The sequence below is a fragment of the Myripristis murdjan genome, chromosome 17, assembly GCF_902150065.1.
Source record: "Myripristis murdjan chromosome 17, fMyrMur1.1, whole genome shotgun sequence".
In the NCBI taxonomy this organism is placed as follows: domain Eukaryota; kingdom Metazoa; phylum Chordata; class Actinopteri; order Holocentriformes; family Holocentridae; genus Myripristis; species Myripristis murdjan.
Window position 1 is genome coordinate 10,881,647 of NC_043996.1, and position 26,510 is coordinate 10,908,156.

General features: G+C 40.8%; 1 protein-coding gene across 4 annotated transcripts; it reads left to right on the top strand.

Moving 5' to 3' along the window:
• The first annotated feature begins 688 nt into the window (after nt 1–688).
• On the top strand, nt 689–26,183 carry lpin2 (lipin 2). Of its 4 annotated transcripts, none has more exons than XM_030074310.1 (20): nt 689–945; nt 7,629–7,829; nt 10,557–10,652; nt 11,838–12,202; nt 12,287–12,394; nt 12,491–12,617; nt 12,707–13,097; nt 13,234–13,333; nt 14,093–14,280; nt 14,474–14,567; nt 14,658–14,727; nt 14,822–14,914; nt 15,128–15,210; nt 15,958–16,102; nt 17,923–18,071; nt 19,828–19,914; nt 20,376–20,528; nt 20,954–21,068; nt 21,666–21,769; nt 22,657–26,183. In XM_030074310.1, exons 2-20 carry the CDS (start codon nt 7,638–7,640, stop codon nt 22,799–22,801), a joined length of 2,805 nt encoding a protein of 934 aa, XP_029930170.1. In that variant the 5' UTR covers nt 689–945; nt 7,629–7,637; the 3' UTR covers nt 22,802–26,183. The 4 variants fall into 4 exon arrangements, with proteins under 4 accessions (XP_029930170.1, XP_029930171.1, XP_029930168.1 ...); XM_030074311.1 differs by lacking the exon at nt 689–945 and adding an exon at nt 1,364–1,527; XM_030074308.1 differs by lacking the exon at nt 689–945 and adding an exon at nt 3,799–4,107.
• Nucleotides 26,184–26,510: the final 327 nt, after the last annotated feature.

Below are 26,510 nucleotides of genomic sequence, written 5' to 3' on the forward strand. Positions count from 1 at the left end.
TGAAGTGTAACAGCCAAAACTGGTTTTCTCTTGGTGTCTCACACAACCTCAAAGCTGTATGCAATGTGTATGCAAACCATGCATTTTACTGGAGGCCTGCAGACTTTGTCTATAGAATTAGTTCTACAGGCATGACAGTGCCGGAAGAAAGTGTTTGCAGTCAGAGAAAGTTGTGTCTTGTGTACAATAAAGTGAAACCACACAAGCTAACCAGTTCTACTCTCCAACATTTGGTTCGAGACTGAGTAAAATAAGTGTGTATAACTTATGACAACTTATGATTTAATAAAGGTGCACATGCTTTAGAGAAATCCCCTTTTTTGCATTATTTGCCACAGCCGGGCCAGCTGAGAAAAGGCCCTGCAAAAAGTCAAATCATTTGGTTTGCAGAGAGATAAGTAAATAAAGCTTTATTTATTTAAGATCATGTGGCATATGGGATTAATGGTAGCCTATTACAATAATAATTTTTTTAAAAAAATCAAATTGCAGCTTCAGATACTGACTGCCTGCATATGTAGGCTGTAAAGGATCTTTGAGGAGGATCAGTGTAGAGAGTGGGGTAATTCAGTTTCACCCACAGGGCCTTCTTATTTATCACCACGATGTAATTATGTTCCTCTCACAATACTCATAAACAAATACTGTTAAATCGCACGGGGCCTGTCTTCAACATAAGAAAAAGTTAAGGAGCTCAGACATATTGTCACCGTAGCAGTTGTGAGTGTTTGCTGCCACTGCGCGGCTCCCTGCTCCCTCAGCCGCAGCTTGCCATTCCCAGCAACACCAGTCACACTAGCCTCGGTGGTCCAGCCTCAGACACGTCAGGAGATTTTTTTTTTTTTTGAAAGAGTTTCTGAGCGAAACAGAAAAAAAAAATATGGGGACATACTGAAGACACGCGGAGTCCTTCTTCGGCCAGCATCCCGTTGAAGTCACCGAAAGGTAAATGGTTAATGTTATGATTCACTGCGTTTAACAGCCGTGTGCCGCTGCCATTGACAGTGTATTTTTCTGCTGCTCCCGCTAGCCAACGTTAGCTAGCCAGTCAGCTGGCTAGCATTTCTGAGGATGAATGAATTCAACTCAAGAGGCAGACCGCGTTACCATCATTATCTATCCCTCGAAATAGTACAAATGTCACTGTAACCGAGCGGCTGACAGCTGACTCTTCGCTAGTTATCAAAGTGGCGTTTGCCGTTATAGTAAACCCACCGTTAGCCGAGGGTTAACGAATAACGTTAGTTAACCGGTGGGCAAACAGCTACCAACGTTAGCCGAGCGCCGACTCCATTCATTTAGCCACAGTGGCTCATCTATGAGGCTCTCCTGCTCTAGTGCCTGTGGCCTCGATTTGTACTGCTGACAAGGCTCCTACATCCATATATCTCATAATTGGCGTTTTTATTATTATTATTATTATTTCCTCTTTATTTATGTCCCTAAACCTTTCATCCAGACTGCTTATATATGGTGAAACTATGATTTTCTCCTCAGTCTGTGTGATAAAGACTTCCAGTTGTTAAGGTAGGCTAAATTTTGTGTTTGTCCATGTATAGATATGCGTGTTGATGGTTAGCGTATGTTAGCTTGTGGTAATTTCCACAGCCATGCCAACTCACCAACCACCTGCCCGTGGGCTGTGGTAACGTTATGTCAGTGATGTTACCCAACAAATGTTAAATAAAACAACTTCAGCAGCAGTTTACAAGAAAGATGTAACCTAGCTTCATCTGGACTTGTGAAGATGTTGGGTAGGCATTTCAGTGTTAGATTACAGAACAGAACAGAAAATTGGTAAATATTACATTTGAGTTTACACTCACCTAAATCGTCTACAAGCAAGCTGTTTGACTTGATCATGAGCTCAGCGCTGTGCTTTGTTGTTTACACAGCGAGTTTGACCCAAATTTCATTCCGAAAGACTGTAGGTCTCTATCCTCAAATATTAGTTCACAGGAGTTTCCTCTTGTGTACTGAATGAGGCTGTCTCACTACCTACTGGGTTTGTTTAATGGTGGATTTATTGTACACTGAAAAACTAAATAGTAAACAGTACTTGAGGCTTCTTTAATTGTACAGGGCGTAGACCTACTCTTACATACCTAAATTAGTGTTAGGCCTAGACTTTTACAAGTGAGTGTAGTCCAAAATTCAGAGCACCCAGGGACTTTTCCTCTTGGCTGAAAGATTCAGACCAATGACTTGCAATGTTGACTAGTCAGTCTGTGAAATTTCCTTGACTCTTGAAGCGTATTGCTCTTGTAAAGGCAGTATTTTGTGCTTCTCTTACACTTGTCATCCGTCTGAGATGTCAACATGTGCACTGGGTAATTGTAAACATCTATCAAGAAGGATGTTGTGGGTGAGGTTTGGTGTAACCTAATACATTAAGAGTGTAACATGACCCTTGTGTAGTGTAGTTTGCCAATCCTGTCACGGAGGCTCATTGTCTTGTCATTAAGTCAAAGCAAATAATGTTCTCTGGATTATTTTTCTATATGTTGACCTTAAACATGGAATAAGGGTTAATAAGGTTATAATATTCACAATACTTGGTCTTTCAACTGTATCTCTGAATGATACAAAGTTGCATTTTTTTAATGATAGGGCCTTTCATTGTTGCTTCTTACCCAATATGGTCAGTGTTTACATGGTGTTACATTGTGTGGAAGCGACCTAACAGACATATTTCTCACCCAGTACCTCAAGGATTTGATTGTTTCAGTTTTTCGCCTTGCTCATATAATTTTAGAATTTTTTTTGAGTCACAGTTCCTGTTCACTTGTGAAAGGAAAGCATGATCCTAGGTTTTTTTTTTTTTTTGTGATGACGTTTTGGCTATAACACCTGCCAAATCACTGAACACGCAACACGATCCTGGCACACTGTCCTGAAAAGGATGAGCCCATCAACCTTCAACTCAGTATGCGTTTCCTTTGACAGCGTTTAGAAAAACTGCTCAGCAGATGGGACTGTAGGGCTAGGTTTTTTTTTGGGAGAGCCACGTGCACTGTGTTTATCTTAGGCGTTCACTTTCAATCCAAGCCAGGCAGGAGATGCAGGAAGCCAAACCATAGAGAACCTTGTGATCACAAAAACAGAAACAAGTCTGGATTTATCACTGCTTTGACTTCAGTCTGATTACTGCATCCCTATCAAATCTAGATATGGCAAAATTTTGCATATGGGTGCACTTGAGCAAGTTGTAGTGGTGTTTGATGCAGACTAATCCTCACAGAGATTACAACTTTGGCACGTACAGTACGTTCACCTGTTTACTGCTATGATCACATGTCCAGGAGGTGTAGCAAGTGTTAAGTACATAGATAGACAGAGGGAATAGAGCTTACCCAGAGTTTTTGTTTACTTACAAAAGGTACAAGGGTAATGAACAACAATTCATCAACATGTTGAAGTCCAACCTACAGAATATCTGATTGGTTAGCTGTGCCAGCAAATGAGCATAACGTGCCTATTGATTAATCATCGACAGAAATGAGGGCTATCACCAATGTACCGTACATGTGACTGAGTGAGCAAGAATGTCACACTGCTGCCTGGTCCTTTGAGTGTTGAGGTCGGACCCTTATCAGCTGAAAAACACCATGTAGCCCCTCTCAGGAATTAGCTGTCCCTTATCAGCCGTCCACCCGCCACCTTAAAGGTCCATCCCCATTGGCTGAAGCCTTGCTGTCTCGTCAGCTGACTGGATGAGCACTGAGCATTTTGTCACATCACACCCTGCAGGGAATGATCCAGATGAGAAATGGCAAAATGTATGACACTGTTGCATAATCGCCACCGGCGTCAGGTAACAGTGTGTTGGTATCTACCCCTGGGAGGGTTATTCCAAGACGATTAGGGGGGCAGCATTTGAGATTAGATTCAGGATGTCAGGAAGGCATTATCATTGTCTGAGAGAGGAAGACTTTACTCCCAGTGGAGTATCCTGAGGTGAGTCAGATAGGAGCTGGTGCTCTGCCAACAGTGATGAAGAGACTTCGGTCCTGGGGGGACATGGATCCCCTGGGAAGCAATACAGAGGACAACACAGACAACAGTGAGCACGAAGACGTCTCGTCTTTGAAATCCTCCTGGTCCCTGGTGAGTCAGTGCTGACAGGTGTCTTAGTTGGATGGATGCTGGAGGGCCTGCTCCAGTGTTAGTGATCTTTTTTTTTTTTTTTTTGTTTGGCAGGTATTTTGGATGCTTCTAGGAGCCAAGCTGGCTGGCTTGATACCTGGTCACAGTGAATCATAGATGGATTAGTTGAGTATTATGAGTATGTTCAAGGCGGTTTCAGGGATTCAGGCTTTACGTCACTATGATGGATTTCCTTCATTTGGACTTCAAAGAAATGGTAGATTGTGAGATCAGTGTTGAACTGAGAGAGAAAAGGGGATGAAGATGTGTGTATTTGAGATTGCTAAAAACATAAAAGCAAGTGAAGGAGCTTGCATTGCCGGACAAATTTACTTATGAACACATCCTATCCAAAATACCCAGTCCAGACTATTCTATTAAATTTGCAGGTTATTCAGGTGAACTGATTGTCTACCTGCTTGCTGTCATCTCCAGCAATCGTAATGATAGTTCATATATTTAACTGTAAGATACATATTCCTAAAGTACTTTCTTTGGCCTATTTGTTGTGTAGGCTATTGTGCTGGCCAACAGTTTTAACATCAAATCAACACAAAATAACTTTTGTATCATTTGCATCTTCCCTTTCATTCTAACTCAGAATTGAATGGTCTGATTTTTAGACAGTGGGATGAGAAGTAGATGATGAGTGACAACAGATAGTGCAGTGTTTTCCACAAGCAGCTGCCATCTAGATAGCTGAACACTGACACCTAGTACTCTCTCAATGCAGAGATAGGTCCTTTGTACTTGGCCTTCTTCAGTCCACCAGTGTCATGGTGTTACAGTAAACATGGAACTTATGATTCTATGGAGTGCTTCAAACTTCTCCCATGTGTTTTTAACGTTTGCTAGACAGAAGTTTACTTTAAACTTTAAAACATGCAAGGTTGGCCAACACTTAGCCTAGATGATAGATGAACACAAGTGAAATTCTCTCCTACCTACCAGTTTGATTAAACTGTTACTGACTTGATAAAGATGATTAATTAATCAGTTACCCCTGACAGCGGTATATTGTTATGAAATTGCAGTTCCGGTGGCTTTGCTGGAGCTTTTTGATTTGTTGTTTCATACCATGTTTGAATCCAGTGGTGTTTAAATCAGGCTATTGGTAAGTCTTCTGAGATAGGTGTCCTATACCCACTAGGCTTATGTTTACTGCCTGCTCATCTGTCTAATAACTACTGTGTTCTCCTACTATAATTAAACCTGAAAGAAACCAAACCAAGTGTTGGTAGTAATAGGTTAAAAGAGGTCAAATGTCTTGAACTGATCCCCTGGGAGCACCTGAGCTGCTCTAAAACCTGAATGATCACAGTTTCCTACAAATGTGAAGCTTAACTTACCCAGTCACATTATTTAATTTAATTTAATTTAATTTAAATTAATTTTATTTTATTTTATTTGCCTAGTGGTCCACATTTTGCATATATACTGAGCTTAATTTAAAAAGCTTTAAGTGATGGTATTGTGTCATGGGTTAAGCTCTTAGAGTGAGCTGAGATGCCTTGTAACTTTAGCTTGCCAAGCCTACCTTGTGTACTAAAAGTCCAGTAGCCTTTTACTTTTTACTAAGTTATTTTTTTTTTGTTAAGTTTGTCATTAAAATGAGTTCAAGGTCATTAAGCCAGATCAAAAAATTTAAACTGGGTTTTTCAGTTATTTGATTAATATGTGCATTTTATGAAATCATCCAAAGTTGTTATGAGAGCATGATATCACAATACTCTGGATTGTTACAGCTGTTTATGAGTGTTGTTAAAAGATATTTAGAGGGTATTGACTCCATTGACACCACCGTTACCTGCCTGTTGTAAGCTGTCAGTTGGAGTCTCAGGTTTTCAGTTTCACTTGGCATCAGTTGTTGGAATGAAGCAATGCTGAAGCCAGATATACCAAATAGCGTAGCTTTTCAATGAGATTTCCCGAGGCTTGGAATCTGGATTCCATTTGCCTTATTTCTGTCATGCAGGCAAGAGGAAAACAAACTTCAGTCTAATGCTCTTCCCCAATATTTGGCAACTCCTCTATTTACTTTACCTGTAGATTTCAGTTTAATTTTACCCTCAGCTGGTATAGGACTCTGATGATGTTAACATTGTACAAATGATATCATCCCCTCTCTCTCATCTGCCTTTCTTGTCTCTCTAGAGTCACTATCAAATAAAGCAGAAATGCAAAAAAATGTGTTTATTCCAGCACAGTCATGAATGTCAACACAGGCCCTTTACTCAGCTGTAGCTTGTGTTTTCCACACTCCCTCTGTGCAAATGTGGGGCGAAGTTCTTAGAAAGAGTTGGGAGCTTCCTGTTGTTGACAGGAGGCCCCACATCAAATTATCTATAGCTAGCTCCAACCCCTGGAACAGTAAACTTACTGTGATGGCTCTGTTTGGTTTCCCATCCCGTTTGCCTGTTTTCCTGTCTGTGTGTATGTGTTTGTTGCTGCTGTAGAGGTGAGAACGATTTTGGAAAAGCCTGGATATTTTAAATTAATGTTTTGACTTCGGTCCTTTCATCAGTTTACTCCTTGGAAAAGCCCTATTGTGTCACTATTTACCCTGCTGTGTGATGCCACTCTTGCACAATGTTGCCCCTATTTTCACCCGTCCCACTCCCCCCTACCACTCTCCCAGCCAGACTCTGAACAAAAGGTCAGTATGAGATAGGAGCCTTTCAGGTTACATAAACCCTAGTGAAGTCAGCGGGGGAACGTGTTTACAAGCCCCACTAAACTAGACCCTGACCCAGCTATCAAAATCCATGTTCGCTAAGTTATCTGTCCCAATGCTACACCGATCACATTAGAAGAGCCTAGTTCAAAAAATTCAGATGCCACAAGAATGAACAACAGTAGAGTTATCTCAGATTTAATAGCTTGAACAGATTTCTCGTAAGAGCGTTTGCAGACACCACAACGGTGGATGTCACTCGTCACAAAAAATGCTTCAAGAGACTATCCAGAGACAATCCTAGTTTGTGTAATTGTAGCCACAGAACTGTGTTCCTCTTATTGTTCCTTTTGTGATATACTTAGTAGAGGATCCGAATGTAAACAGGAAGTCAGCTGCTTCCATGGGGGCAACCAGTGGGAACTTTCAGTTGTCTCAGCACAGCCATCAAGCCTCCTCTCTGATATTGCTCTGAAGGGACAGCAGCCAGTGACAGGGTGACAGTGGCGCTCTGCCAGTCTGCAAGCATGTCAGAAGATAGCAGACACCATGGGGCAGGCAGCCAGCAGGGAAACAGGGAGACAAAAGCAGAGGACAGCCCAGATAGCCCCACTGTACCGAGGACGATACTTAGAAGAGTGAGGCAACAGTGGATAGTCTGAGAGATCGCTACGTATTTGCTGGGGTAAGGAAAAAGAAGACTCTCATGACTCGTATGGGGTAGAACTGTCTCTTCCTTCAAACCCTCAGTTTTCACCCTGTGCTTCACGTCACTCGGCTAATGCCCACTTCTTGGTTTTCCCTCTAGGCGGACACTATGAACTACGTGGGCCAGCTGGCAGGTCAGGTGCTGGTAACCGTCAAAGAACTGTACAAGGGCATCAACCAGGCCACGCTATCGGGCTGCATCGATGTGGTGGTGGTCCGGCAGAGAGATGGCACCTACCAGTGCTCGCCGTTCCATGTGCGCTTTGGCAAGCTGGGTGTGCTGCGCTCTAAAGAGAAAGTGGTGGGTCAAGAATTTTTATTTATTTTCAGTTTTTTTCACTAAATGTCAACATGTATGTAAATGTGGATTGAAAGCCAACAGCTTCTTCTTCTTCTTCTTCTTCTTTATTTATTTTTTTAGGAAATATAACCAGTTCTTGAAAAGTTGTGCTTTAATTAATATTTTGATTTCCTCTGTTATGTTTTTCTGTCACCTTAATTACATGTTGAAGTCTGCAATCGTGGCTACTGAATAAAAATGTCTCTTTAGTCAACTTTCTTGGGTTATTTAACACTTAAAACATAACCAGGAAACTGTGTTGTTTTAAGTCACTGAAATATTATACCAAGCTAAAACTCCCAATTATATTTACATACACAAGTTTTGTTTTTCCCTGAGGAAGCTACACTCACTTTTGGCTCGTTAGAAATTGGAAAGAAAAGAATATCCTGTTTAAATTAAACAAATTCATTTGACCCAGCCTAACTTGTCTGTGGGTTAAGGTCCATATTAGGAAATAATGTGCCTCAGTGAAAATAAGCTGTGCCATTTGCCAGTCTGAAGACCCATTCTGATGTTTGTGGATGCAGCAGGATGCAGAGTTTGTATTTACAGTACGATGCTGGATTGTTTGCAGAAAACATATGCTTGAGGCTGTGTTTTTCTCCTACGCCTATACCAGTTAGCTACTGTATATTCTCACTGCAGATAAGATCTCGTTAATCATGGTGAAGAAATAGTGTGGCTATTTTTAGCACCCTCTCAAGAGAATAGCATTTTTCTAGTGCCTTTGCCTCAGTCCCTGCACCGGTAATGTGTGTGAAGAGCAAGTTCAGCTTGTCTCTGATTTTCTCAGAACTGATTTCATCAGCTGTTTAATAGCAGTGAATGGACATGAGCACTTAGATGTACATGTCATGGATGTATACAACCTAAGAATCTAGAGGTGAACTTGTTGTCCATGACTTTTGCATCTTAAACTCAATGCAGCAACAAAATATAGGCTTGTGTCCGAAGTTCTGCTCTGATTTGAAGAAGGCTCATGTACCAGAGTGGGAGTTTGATGTGCGGGGGTGGACGCTGCCATGCCACCTACTCAGAATATTGATGGGCTTGGAGGAAGGAATGAATGAGTGGTTCCCATGGCAACAGGTTACACTTGTATGTGTGTGTGTGTGGGAGGGGGAGGAAATGTGAGGTAGAGGGCCCCAAGAAGGGCTGTTGTGTAATTGTTGTGTATGTGTCTCTGAATATGCATACATTCTCAGGTGAAAGATGAAAACATAAACTGTTGGGAGCTGCAGGTATTTATATTTATTGTAATCCTTCCCAGCACCCACTTACTGCTCCCAGTTGCCATGGGATCGAGTGGTAACAGACAACCTAGTCCTTCATGGGCTTAAGTGATCCACCAAATAGTGATCTTGTTAAAAGAACACTGCCATACTTAATCTTGGTCTATTGTAGAGCTTAAATTAGTAGGTCTTCATAGTAAATTATGTTTAAAGTTACAGTAGAATTTTTGGGGAGTTAAACACTCGCTACCAACCAAATACTGTTTTGTTTGCTTGTTTGTTTAGTTTAGTTTTTTTTTTTTTTTTTAAGCTGGTGTATCTGTCACGATGCACTACTCACTAGTTAACCAGACATGTTTGTACTGTTCAAGTCTTAAGAAAAAAAGACAAAAGTAAAAGAATAACACTTTTTGTCATTTATAAAAGCTTGATCTGTGAATGTTTTCTTGTCTGGTTAGGAGAGCAGACCTAAACATGAGCTGCAAAACTCAGACTGGCCAGTTATGTTAGTGAGAAATAAGCCTCCACAAAGCTATGATTTTGAGCATCTTCTGGCAACAGCTGTCATTGATAATTCCGGTAATCCTGCAGCATGTTGGTAGAGCCATGATCCAGCAACACCAGTAAATGTAAGCTTTCACTGAGTGAGTAAATGGGTGAGGAGCTGTGTTATTTATTCTGGCCATTATTAATAGGGCATTCAGATTCCCAGCCATCTCTCAGCCACTCTCCACACATAAATCCCCCTTAGCAACCCCGAGGGTGTGAAATTAATCCTTGTGGCTGCCAAGAAACCGCACAGGCAACAAAGGACATCAGGAAAGAGGCAAGCTAGCCGAACACAAGAACAAACAAAAATCAGTCAGCACTGGTTGAGCATAAATGTTAATGGTCTGGTTTCAGGTTGTAAAACTGGACAGGGCACTTGTGAGTCAAATTCTGTCTCCTCATTCCTCTGTTTGGTCTCTTGTCTCTGCCAGACGTGACCTGGTTTTTGCTTTTGTGGTGTCAAGTTTCTGAAGGGCCACAAGTCCACTGGGGGTTTGCCTGGCAGACATAAGTGGCCCTGTTCTGTTGGCAGGTTCCAGGAAACACAAGCCCAACGGGCCAATACACTAATTAGGTTTAGTAAGGCCCCAGGAGAGTGATGGGCTCGAAGTAGCTACAGTCATGCTATCTGGCCTGACAAAAGGTGGGAAGCATAATGGGAGGCAAACACTGCTACCGAGCATTTCTTGCTTAATTTTTTCTTTTGTTTTTAAATTGTTTACAAAGATAACATGCCTGTAGCCTGTCTGTGACAAGGTGTGTATATATAGGCTGATTTGATGTCAAGCAAACATGAATTGATATTCACTGTCAACTAAATGATCTCTGTGGAGTACTTCCATTTAACATGTGTATGGTCAGTTTTCCTGTTGACTTAAAGTACTTTCTACCTATTTTCTTTCAGATTGACATTGAAGTGAATGGAGAGCCTGTGGACCTGCACATGAAGCTTGGTGACAGCGGGGAGGCCTTTTTTGTCCAGGAGACAGAACAGCAGAATGTGAGCATCTAATTAGCCATGCAAATTTCATGAAGATTTGTGTTCCAAAGTAGCGATGCCCCAATCTGAAAAAAATGTAGCAACTCTGTCTACAAAATAATCAATAGCATGACATTTAAGCAGATTATTTGCACTCTGTAAATTGTCTAGGTGGCTACATAGGGTAACATATGTTGAAGTTACACAGGGTAACTTAAGTTTAAAGACATTACCAAAATTGGTGTTTGTGTTTTGAAACTGATCTCTGCAGAATCTCTAAGCTTTCATGTTGTGAATACATCAGAGGCTGTCACAGTCTTAAATTAGATGTTTCTTGCTTCACCATGTGTTGTGAACATCTGATGTCCTCCACTACAGATAGTGAATCTGTGTTTGTTATCATTAAAAGCAGATAGTTACATTTAAACCAATGGCTTCAGTGCAGGCGTCTGTAAAATATGCAGTGAGATGAAAATATTTGTAAACTTAAATGGTTATAAAGCACTCAAAAGCTCCAAACCCATGTAGAAGACTTTAATTTTGTTTTCAGTGTAGAGTATTAGTATCACCTAAAGTCCTAAGTACTGTTCGACTGGCTATTCCATCCTACCAAGAATAAAGTCCTGGACAAAATACTGAATGCTTGGATTTTTTTTTATCTGCCTTGAAAAACTCACATTGGTTATTAACTGAATTTGTTGCCATATAGATTTCACCCTCTAACTTTTTGTAGAAATGTGAAAATGCTAAGATCTTGTAAAACATGCCATACTCGTTTTTGAATAAACAATAGATGTAATTTTGTTTCTTCATACAAAAAACATAACTGCTTTAGGACTGTTATTATACAAAGCCTCAGGGTGAGAGAATACTTCGGTATGCCTTTGCTGATCTAATAGCCTGCAGCAGTCTTCAAGTGGAGGTGTACACATGGAGGTGTGTGGCACATTATTTCTGGCAGCTGTTGTGTAAGCAAACAGTTACTTTCACCATAAGGCAGCTGCTGTGTATTTGTCAAGTAACGTATCACTTTAAAAAAAGAATCGATACAAACTTCTTGTCATTTTAACAGCTCAACAATATAAAATATTGTCTTTTTATTGTAAGCCTCACCTATACACTTTTGTTGACTCTTTGGATCATTACAACTGCCTTGATTTGTGTGTTAATATACTCAAGCCTTTCCATTTATGCTTACTCTTCTAGCAGATTGTTCCAGCCCACCTGGCCACATCTCCCATTCCCACTGAAGGTCACCTGTTTTGGATCTCAGAAGTGGAGCACAGGGCACCACAGGACCTGGAGGATGACCCCGCTGATCCAGAGGACCCACCTGAACCTCCTGCCCCCAGCACTATTGCCACAAAGAAGAAGAAGAGACGGAGGAAGAAGCACAAAGGAGACCCTCGCAGAGAGGAGTTGACCCCACCTATGGCCCCCACTACTGGAAATGCTAATGCTGCTAATGCACCCGCTGCTACGACTGCTGCTATGTCTGGCGCTGGGCAGAGTGAAGAGATCTTCGAGATGGAGATGAGTTCTGATGAGGAGGGCACAGCACATGCCTCACGGTTGGTTCAGGGCTAACACTGTTGTTGAGCCAAGCTTTATTTAAATTAAGATGGGTTAATGAATTTCTTTGTTCTTGGCTTTAGGTCACCATCAATGACCATGATGCGAGACATCAACCCCAAATTACCTGCAAGTAGACACAACCTAGATAGTTACCCGTTTTCTGATAGTGACTGGACAGCAGCTGACAGGTAAGTATTTATATTTACAAACATATATTTGCTAGGGTGTGAGAGTAGACACAACTAAATACAACTGTTTTTCAATGTTTTAATCTGTCCCTCTAGTCATGGCTTGTCTCAAGCCTTTTCCCCTAAAAGTGACTCTGAGTTGGTGGTGAAGCCTTCAGAGAGCATGCTCAGAGCTGAGTCCCACATACAGTGGACCTGGGGGGAGTTTCCTGAATCAACCAGGGTAAGCATCTCTCACATTCATAATTGCTTGATGTATGGTTATCAGAGACTTCTCGTGTTTATGTGCTTTTCTTTCCCCTTTTCATCCAGGTCACCAAGAGGGAGAAACCAGAGCTGCTGAAAACAGTGACCATCACCCCATCAGAGAGCACCCATTTCCGTGTCATTCTCAGTTCAGAGGCCATGGAGAACGAGACTGAGGCTGTGGTTGCCAAGCAAGATGGCACCCAAATGTGTACAATTGTCAAGCCTGAGCCACGCACCCCTGTCACCGCTGTCACACCTGTGAATCCTCTAACATCTGTCAGCACCATAGCCTCAGCAAGTCCTGTAACCCCGTCAGGGCCACTGGATGTGCTGCCATCCAATATGGCAACCTCCACCCCTTCCAACAGCCTTGCTGCTGCCACTGCTGCTGCTCAGCTGGCTGGGGACCTCGTGGATGTCTGCTCCAAGAGCGAATCGCCCTCGAAGAAAAAAGGTAACGTGTGCAATTATTTGGTTCAGCCTGTGCCTAACTGTTTCATTGTGTCAGTCTATCGCTTAGCTTTTGTGATTATATTAAATATAAGTTATTATAGTAATAAATTTTTGAATGATTCTCTTGCTGCATGCAGGCGTCCCTAAGAGGAGCCAACACCAGGGTCCTGAGGATATCTACCTGGATGACCTGAATGTACTTGAACCTGATGTTGCTGCACGTTACTTTCCTAAGAGGTTAGTATATGAAAGGGGCTTGGTGCATAAATTAAGTTTAAAAAACAAAACAAAACAAAACAAAAAAGAAACAAACTAAAAACCAGAGTCACACAGTATTAAACTGAACACAGCAAAATGTGCTCCAAAAGATGACTATACAAATGATTACAAAAACACAAAAGAAATACTTTTCTCTTGCAATTTTCAATGATTTTTATTGTTTCAGGAAATGTTGATGATTACTTTTTTAACCTTTTTCTAGTTGTTAATGTTTAGATAGTAAAAACATTTGTTGGAGAGAGAGCCTAACCTTCCCAATAAATATATGGTCATATGCACTATATACCAATATTAGTATTTTTGGATGACCAATATCTAGTGTACCAGCACCTAACAACAATGGAGGCACAAATAATTAGTCAGATTTCCACAGTATTGAGAGTTACAGTCAGTAGTTGAGTTGTAAAAAAAATTCAGGGGGGATGGTCAATTTTTTTCACTTGATGAAAAGTGAGGATGGCAGTTTTACAGGGGGGATGATTTTGTTTTTATTTCAGGGGGGATGCAGTCCACCCTCATCCCCCCTCAACTCGAGTACTGGTTACAGTAGTTGGTTAATTTTACATTATCGGATCTATTCTTGGAGTTTATTCTGAAGAAATAATGTCTCATTGCACTGAACCCTCCACTGAACCCTCAAAATATAAAGTTCTAATCCTTGTGCAAAGACCAGTATAATGATATACTTTGTATGCTTTTTTTTTTGTATGGCTCCAGTGAGTCGGAGGCGGCCACTAAGCATTGGATGGACTCAGAGATGCGCTCTGGATCACAGTCTCCTCAGTCGGTGGGCAGCGCAGCAGCTGACAGTGGCACAGAGTGCCTGTCTGACTCAGCCAGTGATCTCCCTGACGTCACCCTCTCTCTGTGTGGAGGCCTCACAGAGAATGCTGAAATATCCAAAGGTACACTGGAATGACACTCATAAAAAAAGTGCACTTTCACTGTACTTCTGTACAGCGTGTCAGGTTACCAGCTTAGTAAGAAAATGTTGGTCTTTTGCTCCACTTCCTTGGCTTTAAACAAGATGTTACGGTTCACCAACTTTTCATTCTCTTATGTTCATGTTGTTTTTATTCCTCCTGTCTCTGTTTGCAGAAAGGTTCATGGAGCATATAATCACCTATCATGAATTTGCTGAAAATCCAGCAATTATAGATAACCCCAACCTAGTAGTAAAGATAGCAAATAGGTAAGTCAGTGTTTTTATGTTTTTAAGTGAAATTTACTTTAACATGTTCAGAAATATGCTGTCAGTATTTATGCATGTCTTTGTCTTTAGATATTATAACTGGACACTAGCTGCACCCTTGATTCTGAGTCTGCAAGCATTTCAGAAGAATTTACCAAAGGTATTTGCCATCTTCTCTACCACATTGTGCATTACATACTGTCAGTAGATGTGGGTCATTGTTAATTATGTCCTTTTGTATCTGTAAATCCTAGGCTACAGAAGAGGCCTGGGTGAAGGAGAAAATGCCAAAGAAGCCAGGCCGCTGGTGGTTTTGGCGAAAGAGGGCGGATAGTACAATCAAGCAGGTACGCAAGTCAGCAGTTCTTAACAGGAACACTAAAGTATGAACCTTACCAACACAAAGCCTCATTACAGAATGCAAAAATAATGGGAGTTGTGGGTCCAAAACTCTTGGAGAAATTACATCCCTGAGTTTAGCCTTGTTTTTTGTTTTTCATGTGTGCTTTATGGAACTTGGCTTGTGATGTTGAAGGCATTTCTTTCGTCCCGTGTTCTAGTCTGAAACGAAGCTGGAAACCAAGGAGGAGTCTCATCTGGAGGAGGGAGGACCTTCCATATCTCAGGAGAAGTTGGCCTTACCGTAAGTGCATCTCTGTCCTCCTGTGCTTTTTAAAGGTGTGGCTTGGTTTATTGAGACTCAGAACAGTCAGATGAGTTCAGTGAAAAGTTAAACTCTCTCAATATGTTGTAAATGAATTCTACCACCACATAAATCCATTGCTCTATGATACTTGTAGATATCTTGGTATTTTATTACATGGAAAGCAGAATGGGCAGATTTTCCCAAGTTCCCACACACCTCTTATAAGTCTGGAAAATTATGGCAGATTATATTTTACTAAATCTGTTTGATAATTTTGGAATTTGGGAAATTGCAAAGTCCCAGTATACATACAATTACAAACCTGATGTTATGGACTGACTATCATTTAATGTTGCCAACTTGTTCACTTAAGCATGATGTGGCTATTTAGATCAAACGAAGCAAACAATCCCTGTGTTCCATTGCAGTAGCAAAGAAAAAAAGGAGGTAACACAGCAAAAAGAGTATTGAAGATAATACATTATGAAATACTTGATTGCAAAAGAAAAAAAATACTTTGACAAACAGATCATGTTGAAGAAAAAGCTACATTGTCCTTTGACATACACAGTAAAGTCTTGTTTACTGCCTTATTGCTCACCTGTTATCAGTGCAGGTCACATTGAGAAAATCTTCAGATCTATTCCAGAAGTTAAGGACTGGAAAAGTATAATTTTGAAAATAATGGAGAAATTCTGTTTTTCATACATGATAGTCTGAGAGCTGCCCTGTGTCTCCTTGCAGGCCTAAAGCAGGGGATTCATCCAGTGATGAAGAGGCCAAGGAGGTGAGTGCAGCGTCCTGCCAGGAGAGGCTGCAGTCAGTGGAAGGTCAGCCCCACCCCAGCCACACCTACAGGAAGTCACTACGGCTCTCCTCGGATCAGATAGTAAGTGCACTGTCTCACAACTGTGATCCTAGTCACTCTTCTGTATCCAGTTGCATAACATTTGACCACTTACCCATTATTAGTTTGAAATTAAAGGACTGCAAATCAAGATTATTCCAAACAGCATGTTCATTTAGGAGATGCACTGCTTCATCTGTTGATGTTGTAAAGCATTGCACTCTTCTAAGCAAAACACACTACTGGCTAATAACATCAATAGTGCTCCATAATGAGTTGTACTTTAACTTTATGATAGTATCAGTCATTTTCTAATGAAAATATCATTGACCTTTCAAATGGTGAATATCTCTCTTTGGATAGAACTCCTCAAATATGTTGGAAAGTTCCTTTGGTCCATTTCTACACCAGTCTATTGCTAATATTACAGTGATAATGAGTCAGGAACCAGAGGGCCAAATTGAAATGGACTGATAAGTCCTACAATATTGAAAGCTTCAGGGGAAATGACCATTGGCTGGCTGTCATAATGGATGTTATAAAGGAATAAAGAATACTCTTTGGGATCTTGTGTGGTTCTGGGTCTATTTGTCAGATTGGATCGCCCTCTGCTGGCAAGCTAAGAATTGCTTAGTGTTTATTCCCACAGAAGTCTGTAGGTGGCTCTGATGCCCTTTGCATTTTCATCTCACAATGACAAAACAAATATTTCTACAATATCACCTATACTTTTGAAGGTTTCACGGCCTTAAGCACACAGGGGAAGAGTGTGTGAGTAAGAGAGGCCTTGTTTCTACCTTTTATTAACATCCATCTTGAGAAATCCAAATTAGAAATGACACTTAAGTACTGGTGTAAACAGCAGCAATGTGTCCTCAATGCATCCTGATCTCAGGACGCATTCAGAGGTGGTCTGGGACGTTTGTGTCCACATTAGAGGTGTAAACAGACATGTGTCGCAGGATGCATTAAAGGACCGCCCACTAACTTGATGACCTCTGTCTTGTCCAGCCCAAATCCCCTGACACTGGCCAGGCCGTCACTTTTCCCATAGAGAAAAATATCCTGCCTGACTCTGCCCAGTGCAGCTGAACTGTCAGCTGATGAATTAAATGCAAACTGAAGTGCAGGTCCACTGTAAATCAGCTGGTTAATGAATAAGAGCTCCCCTTAGTAAGACATGAGCTCCCCCAAAAACATGATGCAAGAAATTTTAGAGGTCTTTGAAATATGTATTGACAATATCAAGGGTTTTTTCTTCCATGTAAAATTCACAGGCAGCAGCCTTTCTTAAATTTTGTGCCCTTGTGCAATTAAACGCACTCTTTCTAATGGTAGACGTGACAGAGTTGCTATAGGAATACGATAGAAATATTATAGGTGGTCGTGTGTTGTGCATTGCAGTTACTATAGTTATACCACAGAAATACTGCAGGTTTATTTATCCACCTAAGCAGAGAACCCTCTAAGACCCTCTGGAATAATTAAATAATCTGAGCCTGAATGTGATCAGGTGGAGCTTAACAGATGTGAAATGTGTCTTCAATAATTGAGAGCACTTTAAAATGAGGCTGGAGTGCACAAGGATGTCTCCTTTTGTTAAATACCTGCTGCCTGATAAATGTCATTTTATTTTTATTTTTTGTGTGGAAGAAGGACCAGCAAAGTCTCTCTCTCTCACACAAGTGGGTAGGCGAGACACATTTGGAGACATATGTCAGTGCCAGGTGTGTACAGACGGACTGACAGCTGTCCACTTGTGTTCGGAACACTAAAGACACATTTTAATACTGGGTGGGAATAGAGCCAGAATGACACAGCATGTGTATACAGCTGTTTTAAGTCTTGTCTTCTCTTAACAGGCCAGTCTTAAACTGAAAGAGGGACCTAATGATGTGACGTTCAGCATCACCACCCAATACCAGGGCACATGCCGCTGTGAGGGCACCATCTACCTGTGGAACTGGGACGACAAAGTCATCATCTCTGATATTGACGGCACCATCACAAAGTACGTGCCACTGAGCCACTCCGGGCCAGTTTTCAGTCATGAATAGTTTTCTTAATATTTCTGCACAGGTCCTCACAGCTGGAAAATTGCTGCTAGAGACAGCTAGAGAGTGCAAATACTGTGAGAATACATCACCATGAACCACTAAGGGAACAAGAGAGATGACTGACACAAATTAAAGCCAGTATTTAAGTTTCATTTTTACCTTGGCAGTCACCTAGTTGAAGAAAACTTGGCATTTAAAAAAAAAAAAAAAATATATATATATATATATATATATATATATATATATAGTAGTTGATATCTCATTTTGGAATGAAACCTTTCAAATGTACATGAGGCAGAATGGTTGCAGATCAGCATGGCCATGCTAGGATCCTTTTTCATTATCCATCCACAGAAAGAGTAATGCAAGCACTGGGAAGTACAGCACGCACAGCTTTGTAATGTTATTTTAGTCCTTCAGGCCTATTAATTGCTCACATACTGTGAAATAAAGCTCCTTGGTTTGATAACTAGTGTGATCGCTACAGAGATCAGCAGGTGAATGTTCAGAAATAACCCATGCTACATATTCCATTTGCACTGCAAAAACTCAAAATCTTACCAAGATTATTTGTCTTATGTCAAGTCAAAAATGTCTTATTACTAGTCAAAATATCTCATTGCACTTAAAATAAGACATGATCACCTCAGAAGTAACTTGTTTAGAGACAATTGTCTCTTGTTTCAAGTGAAAATTTGCTTGAAACAAGTGAAAATTTCCTTGTTTCATTGGCAAAATTTGTTTCTTGTTTCTAGCTAATTTTCACTTATTTCAAGTGAATTTTCACTTTTTCCACTGGCAAATTTTGCCAATGAAACAAGCAAATTTTCACTTGTTTCAAGTGAATTTTCACTTGAAACAAGTGAATATTGTCTAAAAACAAGTTACTTCTGAGGTGATTATGTCTTACTTTAAGTGTAATGAGATATTTTGACTAGAAATAAGACATTTTTGACTTGAAATAAGACAAATAATCTTGGTAAGATTTTGCGTTTTTGCAGTGTGTGTACTGGGTGGATTATGAAGCAAGAGCAGTGAGGATAACCTGTATGAGCTGGTAGAGGTAGTTTCATTTTCTTGCTCTTTTGGGCAATGTTTTGGCAACTTCATGGCCATAGACACATCCAAGTCCCTCTCAAAGTAGCAGTAATGAATTAAGTTCATGATCTAGTTCCATTTATAAGTTAAGCTTTTTTAATTAGTGTAAAGCCAGCTTCAGCTTTTTTAATGCAAAATGAATGCCTGCTGTCTTCCTGACGCCCACTCTGTGACGCTCATAGATGGCCAACATCAAACAGGGTCAAATTTACTGAAGCTTATTATCTGTGTGACCCCTTAGGCTTACGTATGTTAGTGTATGTGTGACGTGTGCCTGTCTTTGAGAAGCAGGGCGAGGAGCACGGTGGCTATAATGAGCCTATTTACATTTCAGTCTGTAAGCACACACAGCCATAAGCTGAGGTTGAGGCAGAGTCCCTCCCCTATGGGAGAGGGATCCTCATTAGTTCATAACATTTTCCGTTTCTGATGAAATGATGAGACAGGTTTGGTGCCTTATATGACCTCTTTTCAGCAGCTTGTACAACCTTTCTTTGATTTTCTCACTTGCTCTGCTGTGTCTGCGGAGCCTGATGCTGAGTAGTGTACCTGGCAGATGGGGGTTTCCCTGTATTTCTGTCACTACTGTTCATTGGTTTGTTTATGTTTCAGGTCAGATGTGTTTGGACAGATCCTGCCACAGTTGGGGAAAGACTGGACGCACCAGGGCATTGCCAAGCTCTACCACTCAGTAGCTGAGTAAGTGCAGAAAAATATTGCTAGATGTACTTTTTTCACTGATTAATCACAGATAGCACTTAACAGTATTTAGTATTTAGCACTGTTGCTTCACATCAAGGAGGTTCTATATCTACTTTTCTCATTGCATTCTCTTTATGTAAGTTTGAGAATGTTGCACTCAATCAGCTATTGAAATCTAGTACTGTCTGTTTTGCTTTAATCACCAATTAATCAGAAAAGATAATACACATGCAGTAGCTGAGGTACTAAATGGGCTGTAGTAACCTTAGGCAGTGATGGTAAATAAGCCTCTTGTGCCTCAGTGAACTTGTGATTCCATTGAATCAGTATGAGTCCCATTCATTAAGAAAACTACTAATATAGTCTAATGAGAGTCCTATTCTTAGCCATCACTAATGATGTTCATAATGTCGCATTAAATTGGAAGAACTGGTAATCACTCCTCTTCCCATTTGCAGGAATGGCTACAAGTTCTTATACTGCTCAGCACGGGCAATCGGCATGGCAGACATGACAAGAGGCTACCTGCAGTGGGTCAACGATGGGGGCACTATCCTGCCCAGGGGACCTCTCATGCTGTCACCCAGTAGCCTCTTCTCTGCCTTCCACAGGTACAGGGGCTGCACTGTTAATATCTTACAATCCCAAATCCCTGTTATTCTTGTTAGATTGCCTCCCCTGGTTTCAGTGTCTCAAAATTTTGTCCTTCTTATCCCCCAAGTCTTAATTCTCACCATCAGACACACCCCAATTTGTCTTCACAAACTTAAATCCTTTTTGTCAGCAAGCTTCTAGATTAAACATCCGCCCATTTCCATGTCTTTAAAATCCTCTTTACCCTCAAACCCCTTATTCTTTATGATGAGAAATTTTTATGCTGAGGCTTTTTTACCTAACAGTGAGGGAATTTTGATTGATAGAAGATTGAGAGAACATGAGCTTGTATTTTGCCAAGTCATTATAACTCTCACTCAGACTTGTCATATGGTAAGCACATGCGTTGTATTGCTCTAATCGAACTGTCTGTTTGCTTCAGGGAGGTCATTGAGAAGAAACCAGAGGTCTTCAAGATTGAATGCCTTACAGACATCAAGAACCTGTTCCAGCATAACAAGCAGCCGTTCTATGCAGCCTTTGGGAATAGAACTAATGTAAGTTGTGTGATGTGTGAAGACGTGACACCATAAATGTTCTCCTGAACATTAAAATGCTCATTTTTACATGCCTGCGAGCTAAGTATTACAGAGCCTGACCCTGTCTCTGCTTACTGTAAGAGCAACAAACACAACACTTTTGGCTTTGCTATCAGTTAGCAAGCACAAATATATGAAATCAGTATTAGGCTGAACCCAGACTGAGGTCATTGGTGGAGTACGGTCCCATGTGGCCTGGTCTGTGGAAGAGAGCTCATGCCGGGTACAGCGTCTCATCTTCAGCTGCATAAACACCAACACCCAGTTGAAGCACAGAGAGAGCCAACAAACCTCTGTCAAGCCTCCGTCTGCCATACACACACACACACACACATACTGCCTCCCACTTAGCCACCAAGACGTTTACTCTAGAAATATTGCCATTACGCATACTAGGTGGAACAGAGACAGGAAATCTGCGGTTAATGTTGTTAATGCCTTATGTCAGTTTGTGCCAGTTATGTGCTTAGGTATGAGTAATAGCTTTCAGAAAATTACATAATCAGGCATAATCTCTGTGCAGATGGCTTTTAACCCCTGTGTTTCCCTGTCTAGGATGTGTTTGCCTATAAGGAAGTGGGGGTCCCGGTATGCAGGATCTTCACAGTCAACCCCAAGGGAGAGCTGATCCAAGAGCAGACAAAGGGCAACAAGTCCTCGTGAGTACATTTATTGAGCCCACATTAGGAGTTGTGCTGTGTAGCTCATTGGGAAAAGTAAGCCATTAAAGGAGGGGTTGGTATGTCTGGCTGGTGTCACTTTACGATAAAGAGATGCTCTTGTCTTTGGTATTCAGTGTGGAGGAAGATTCAGAGCTGCTTCTTCTTGTGAGCATTCATTTACACCATGAACACAGTTTTGTCGCGGGTTGGAAATTTACAAGATGGAAATTGAGTCTGAGTTCCTGTGAATGCAGCATTAACTGCAGCAGACCGTGGATCCTATATGCTAAGTATGCCGTGGTAGAAAGCACTGTTTGCAACCACTGCTTGGTAGACAATTTCGGGACGTATTTGACTGTGGTGTGAGTTTCCCATTTTCAGAAACATCAAAAACACAGACATTTGTAATGGCAGAAAGCAAGTGTGTTGTCTGATTGTGTTGAAGGCTTGCAAGAAGCTGCAGCAAAGAGATTTATCATCACTAAAGCAGCAAGATTGTGATGTGTGTGTTGTTATAATGTTGGGTATGAGCATTATTAATATGGCCTCTGTTGAAAAATGCAAACTGATCCTTTAACATCACCAGAATTGGGGGCTCAAATGTAGGCACACAAAAATAACCACCAAATGTCATATGTATTGTTAAAAGGTAATAAATCAATAGGTTTCATGGATTTATTCTGGAAGTTTCTTTTTTGGTAATTTCTGAACATTGCTCTGTCTCAAACTAGTGACGCATGGATGAGTTCCAGGATTGAGGATCTATGTAACCATGTTTGTTTATGTTTGTGCACTCCAATTTTCTCTCGCTCTCTCCGTCTCTCCTCATTATCTCTGTTTCTGATTCTGTCTCTCTGACTCTCGCCGTCTCTCTTTCTCCATAGTTACGGCCGACTGAGCGAGCTGGTGGAGCATGTTTTCCCTCTGTTGAGTAAAGAGCAGAATGAGGCCTTTGCAATGCCAGAGTACAGCTCCTTCTGTTACTGGAGGCAGCCCATACCTGACATCGACCCCGATGAGCTCCTCTGATCCTACACATGCACCTAGGCATAAAATACAACATGCCACAGGACCATGCACTTGAACACAACAGCGAACATTTGGACTAGAACTCTGCTCTCCCCACCTATTGCCTAAACATACACACATTCACATATACACACACACCACTATAGGAGAACGTGACACTGGGAACTCGCTTGCTGTCATAGCGGCGATAGAGATGTAATGATAAACACACACAAAATACAAGGAAACTAAAATCTCCCATTGGAAATGAGAAAAATGTCTCTAAAACAGTAAATCCTGGAGGTTGGAAAACCACGTCCCTGAGAGAAGAGAGACTAAATCACCATCTCTGCTGTTTGTGCTGTTTACAGAAGGCATCCTGCCCAGCCCCCAGCCAGCACCAACTAGTCCAGTTGATCATTACCAACACAGGGATGAAGCTTTTTTCTTCTGTTTTGTTTGGTCTTTTTCTCAGTTGAGCAGGCAGCATGTCTAATTTCTTGCCAGCCCTATGCTCTGTATCCACCATCAGAGAAGAGACTGAAGCCCGATTTATGAGACACTACCACTCAGCACTAGAGTTTAGGGTGTCTGCCACAACGCACTAGCCCAAGGCAGAAGAAGCAGCATCTTATTTGGAGCCGCACTTAACGTTCTCACAATTTACAAACACCGTAAACACATAAACGAAACTGTCAAAGTGAAGGACACTGTGTTTGATTAAAGCCAAGGAAGGAAGTTAACATTGAGCAATAGCCAAATGCTGGATATTTGTTCTTTTTTTTTTTTTTTTTTATTGTGGCTCTTATGATTTACTAGACAACCAGCCATTTTGGCAGATAACCAGTCGTCATTTTGAGGCTTTATTCTGTTCTAAAAATGTAACTGTCTGGCAAAACAGTGACAGTGGCTGGCAGATCTCAAAATTTCCCAGCTATGAAGCGCAGGCAGAAAAAAGTGAGTTTCCTGCCTTGAGTCCCACTGGCCCAAAGACCTAGGAAGGCCTAATCTACTGTTGGAGAGTTGTATTCATTGTCCTATGTTCAGGACTGACTGTGGTCATGAGTTAGCTGCTATGATGAGAGAAAAGGGGACATGAGCATGTCTCTGATGGCCACTTATTAAGTTAGATATGAATGAGTCATATTTGTATGGTTAATATTCAAGGTTATAGCTGAGACAATGTTCAGCTCAGTATGTATGTAAGGGTGCACAGTTAAGTTGGTGATTTTAAAAGCAAAATGAAGCAGCTACATGGTATTTTGTGCTTGCTATTTTATATATAAGCTTATTCTGTTCTACAAGCTCTGGCAAATCAAGTGTGTTTTTGTTAGCAATGCAGATATTATTTATAATTGATATTACTGGTCTAACTTATTGATTTATCTTGTGCTGCTTGTCTTAAAAGTAATTTAACAACAGTGCAGTGCGGCAACGTTTCATATAGGTATTTTGTATTGTTGGTTGCCGTTAGAGTAACTGCTAGGCCTCCAAGATAGCTTGATACATCCATCCAACACTAAGCCTTGTACAATCTCTTTTTTTAATACTTAATTCATTTTCCCATTTTACATCTCTCTGTAATCCTTGTTTTGCAACAAAATCTTCATCAACCCGTAAGGTACATAGACATTCCTTAGCAAACCCCCTGAACTTGCAGCTTTTAAGCATGGCAGCATGTGGAAATGTAAACGAGACTGCATGCGTGTGAACAGTGGAAACAAGCAGACCAGTTAAGAGCTTAAAAAGAAGGATTTTCCTCTTGAGAATGCCTAGGAGACGATGTGTGTTTTTGTGTGTACGTAATCGTTAACACTGAGTGCTGCTCTCGGGGTGACAGGGTCATGCACACTTTAACTTACGTCTAAGTTCCCCCAGCTGCTTTGCCAAGCCTTATCCAACCGCACTTTGTCTCAGCTGCACCCCAGAGACGCAAGATCTCTTTCCTCTGCACACCTCTCCCCCACATGCACTTCACTATAGGCCTCTTCGGAGGCAGTAGACCACAGAGGTATGCAATTAATGCAAGATGAAGAGTTCTCGTTTTACCTCTTTGGCGGGTGTAAACTTATAATACCATAGACAGATCTGTTATTCTGAAATGTATTGATGGAAGGAGGGGCTGGAAATTCTTAGATTGGAAGGCAGAGGTTAGGGTCTTTAGGATAGGATCTGGACATGCATGAGGGTAGAGTTAAGACCTGTGAGCACAAGATGCCCCTTCTGCGTGTGTCTGTTAATAAGAGAGAGAGAGAGAGCAAGAGCGAGAGAGATCCCATGCCTGATGAGGAGTGGGTGTTGTTAGAAAATACGCAAACAGGAAATGCACTTTGAGGTGCTTCACTGGTGTCTGTTCATCAGTTTGTTTTAGGAGAGATGGGCAGATGTGCCACTCCATAATATTTGCCACACCTGTAGCACAAGTTTAATAGTCACATGTTAGTTAGGAGTGTGTATATTAACCAGGAATGAGCAGAAAAGTGAGACTTGACAGAATCATTTAATGAAAAGCACAACAATTTATGATGACAGCTACTTATTCATCTGAATTGTAATCAGTAGTCATTATTTCACTGAAAAGTGTTTTGGACACATGGGCATTTGTTCTGTAGTTAGGCAGACTTTTTTTTGTTCTTGTGTGTGTGCGTGTGTGTGTAATTAAGACGTGTTTTGCTTGATACTTTTGTCTGCTCCATGAAGTTTGGTGAAGTCAAATATAATTAATTAACAAAGGAATTCCATTCTTTCTATGAAAGTAATGCATCTTGTGTGGAAAGATCACACTTCATCCTCTATGATCTCGGGATATGTGTTATAATAGATATTGTTTGTTCTTACTCAACTGCTATGGAAATTGCCATACGCCGATCGTCACATTTTTCTGTCTTTGATGCCTTTTGTTATTTTGTTTTATTACTTATATTTCTTATACAGTGTGTAATCTTTTGTGGAAATATATGTGTTTGATTGTGTTTGGAGGTAAAGCTTGCCATTTGATTACGTCTGACCAACATAAATACCTTAAGTGTAAAATGCTGTATTGATTTGTATAGAAATGTGGTTTAAAATATGTTTAAAGAACAAAAAATCCATTGGAAGAGAACATACAGGCCTAGTTATGCTAACCAAGTGTGGCTTGTAGTCATGTTTGTGTTTAATAAAGTTTCTAACTGAATGCATTTGTCTGTAGCATGCTTGTTTACTGTCAGGGTCTCAGTCAAAAAGTTCAGCAGTAACCACAGGCTAGAAGAGTGACTTTTACCCTGTTGTTTCTTGTTTAGCGCCGTTTTGTTATATGACGGAGGTTAGTGCAGTTCATGTCCGTAAAGTCACTCCTCAAGTCATTTGTTGCTTGTTTTATAGAACAAAAAACATTAAAAGATTATTGCAAGTAATTAACTTGACTTAATGAATGTTTCATGAGTTCAATCATTTTCTCTTTTTCTTTTTCACATTTTTTGAGGTTAACGGAGATGTCAAAATCAAGGTTAAATATGCACCCTGACTCCTTTCGGCAATCATATCAATTTATTCCAATTACTGCTGGACTATTTTCGAAGATGTTTTCTAAGAGGAGAGGGGGAATTTATTTTTCACCCACGCCCACTTTACACAATGACTCACAATGAGGTTTTGCTTCTAATCTCGTCTTTCTCAACAGTTTGTTGCGCTGGACCAGTTTGCCACGTAACATTAATAAAACCTTGTTATGTTGCTAAACCACATTTGT

What these genes read in the sequence shown, in the direction of transcription:
- lpin2 (XM_030074308.1), top strand. Translation starts at nt 3,994, where the DNA reads ATGAAGAGACTTCGGTCCTGGGGGGACATGGATCCCCTGGGAAGCAAT. An exon ending in TGAAATCCTCCTGGTCCCTG is followed by an intron (nt 4,108 to 7,628) that starts GTGAGTCAGTGC and finishes TTTTCCCTCTAG; the next exon opens with GCGGACACTATGAACTACGT. An exon ending in ATTGACGGCACCATCACAAA is followed by an intron (nt 18,072 to 19,827) that starts GTACGTGCCACT and finishes TTTATGTTTCAG; the next exon opens with GTCAGATGTGTTTGGACAGA.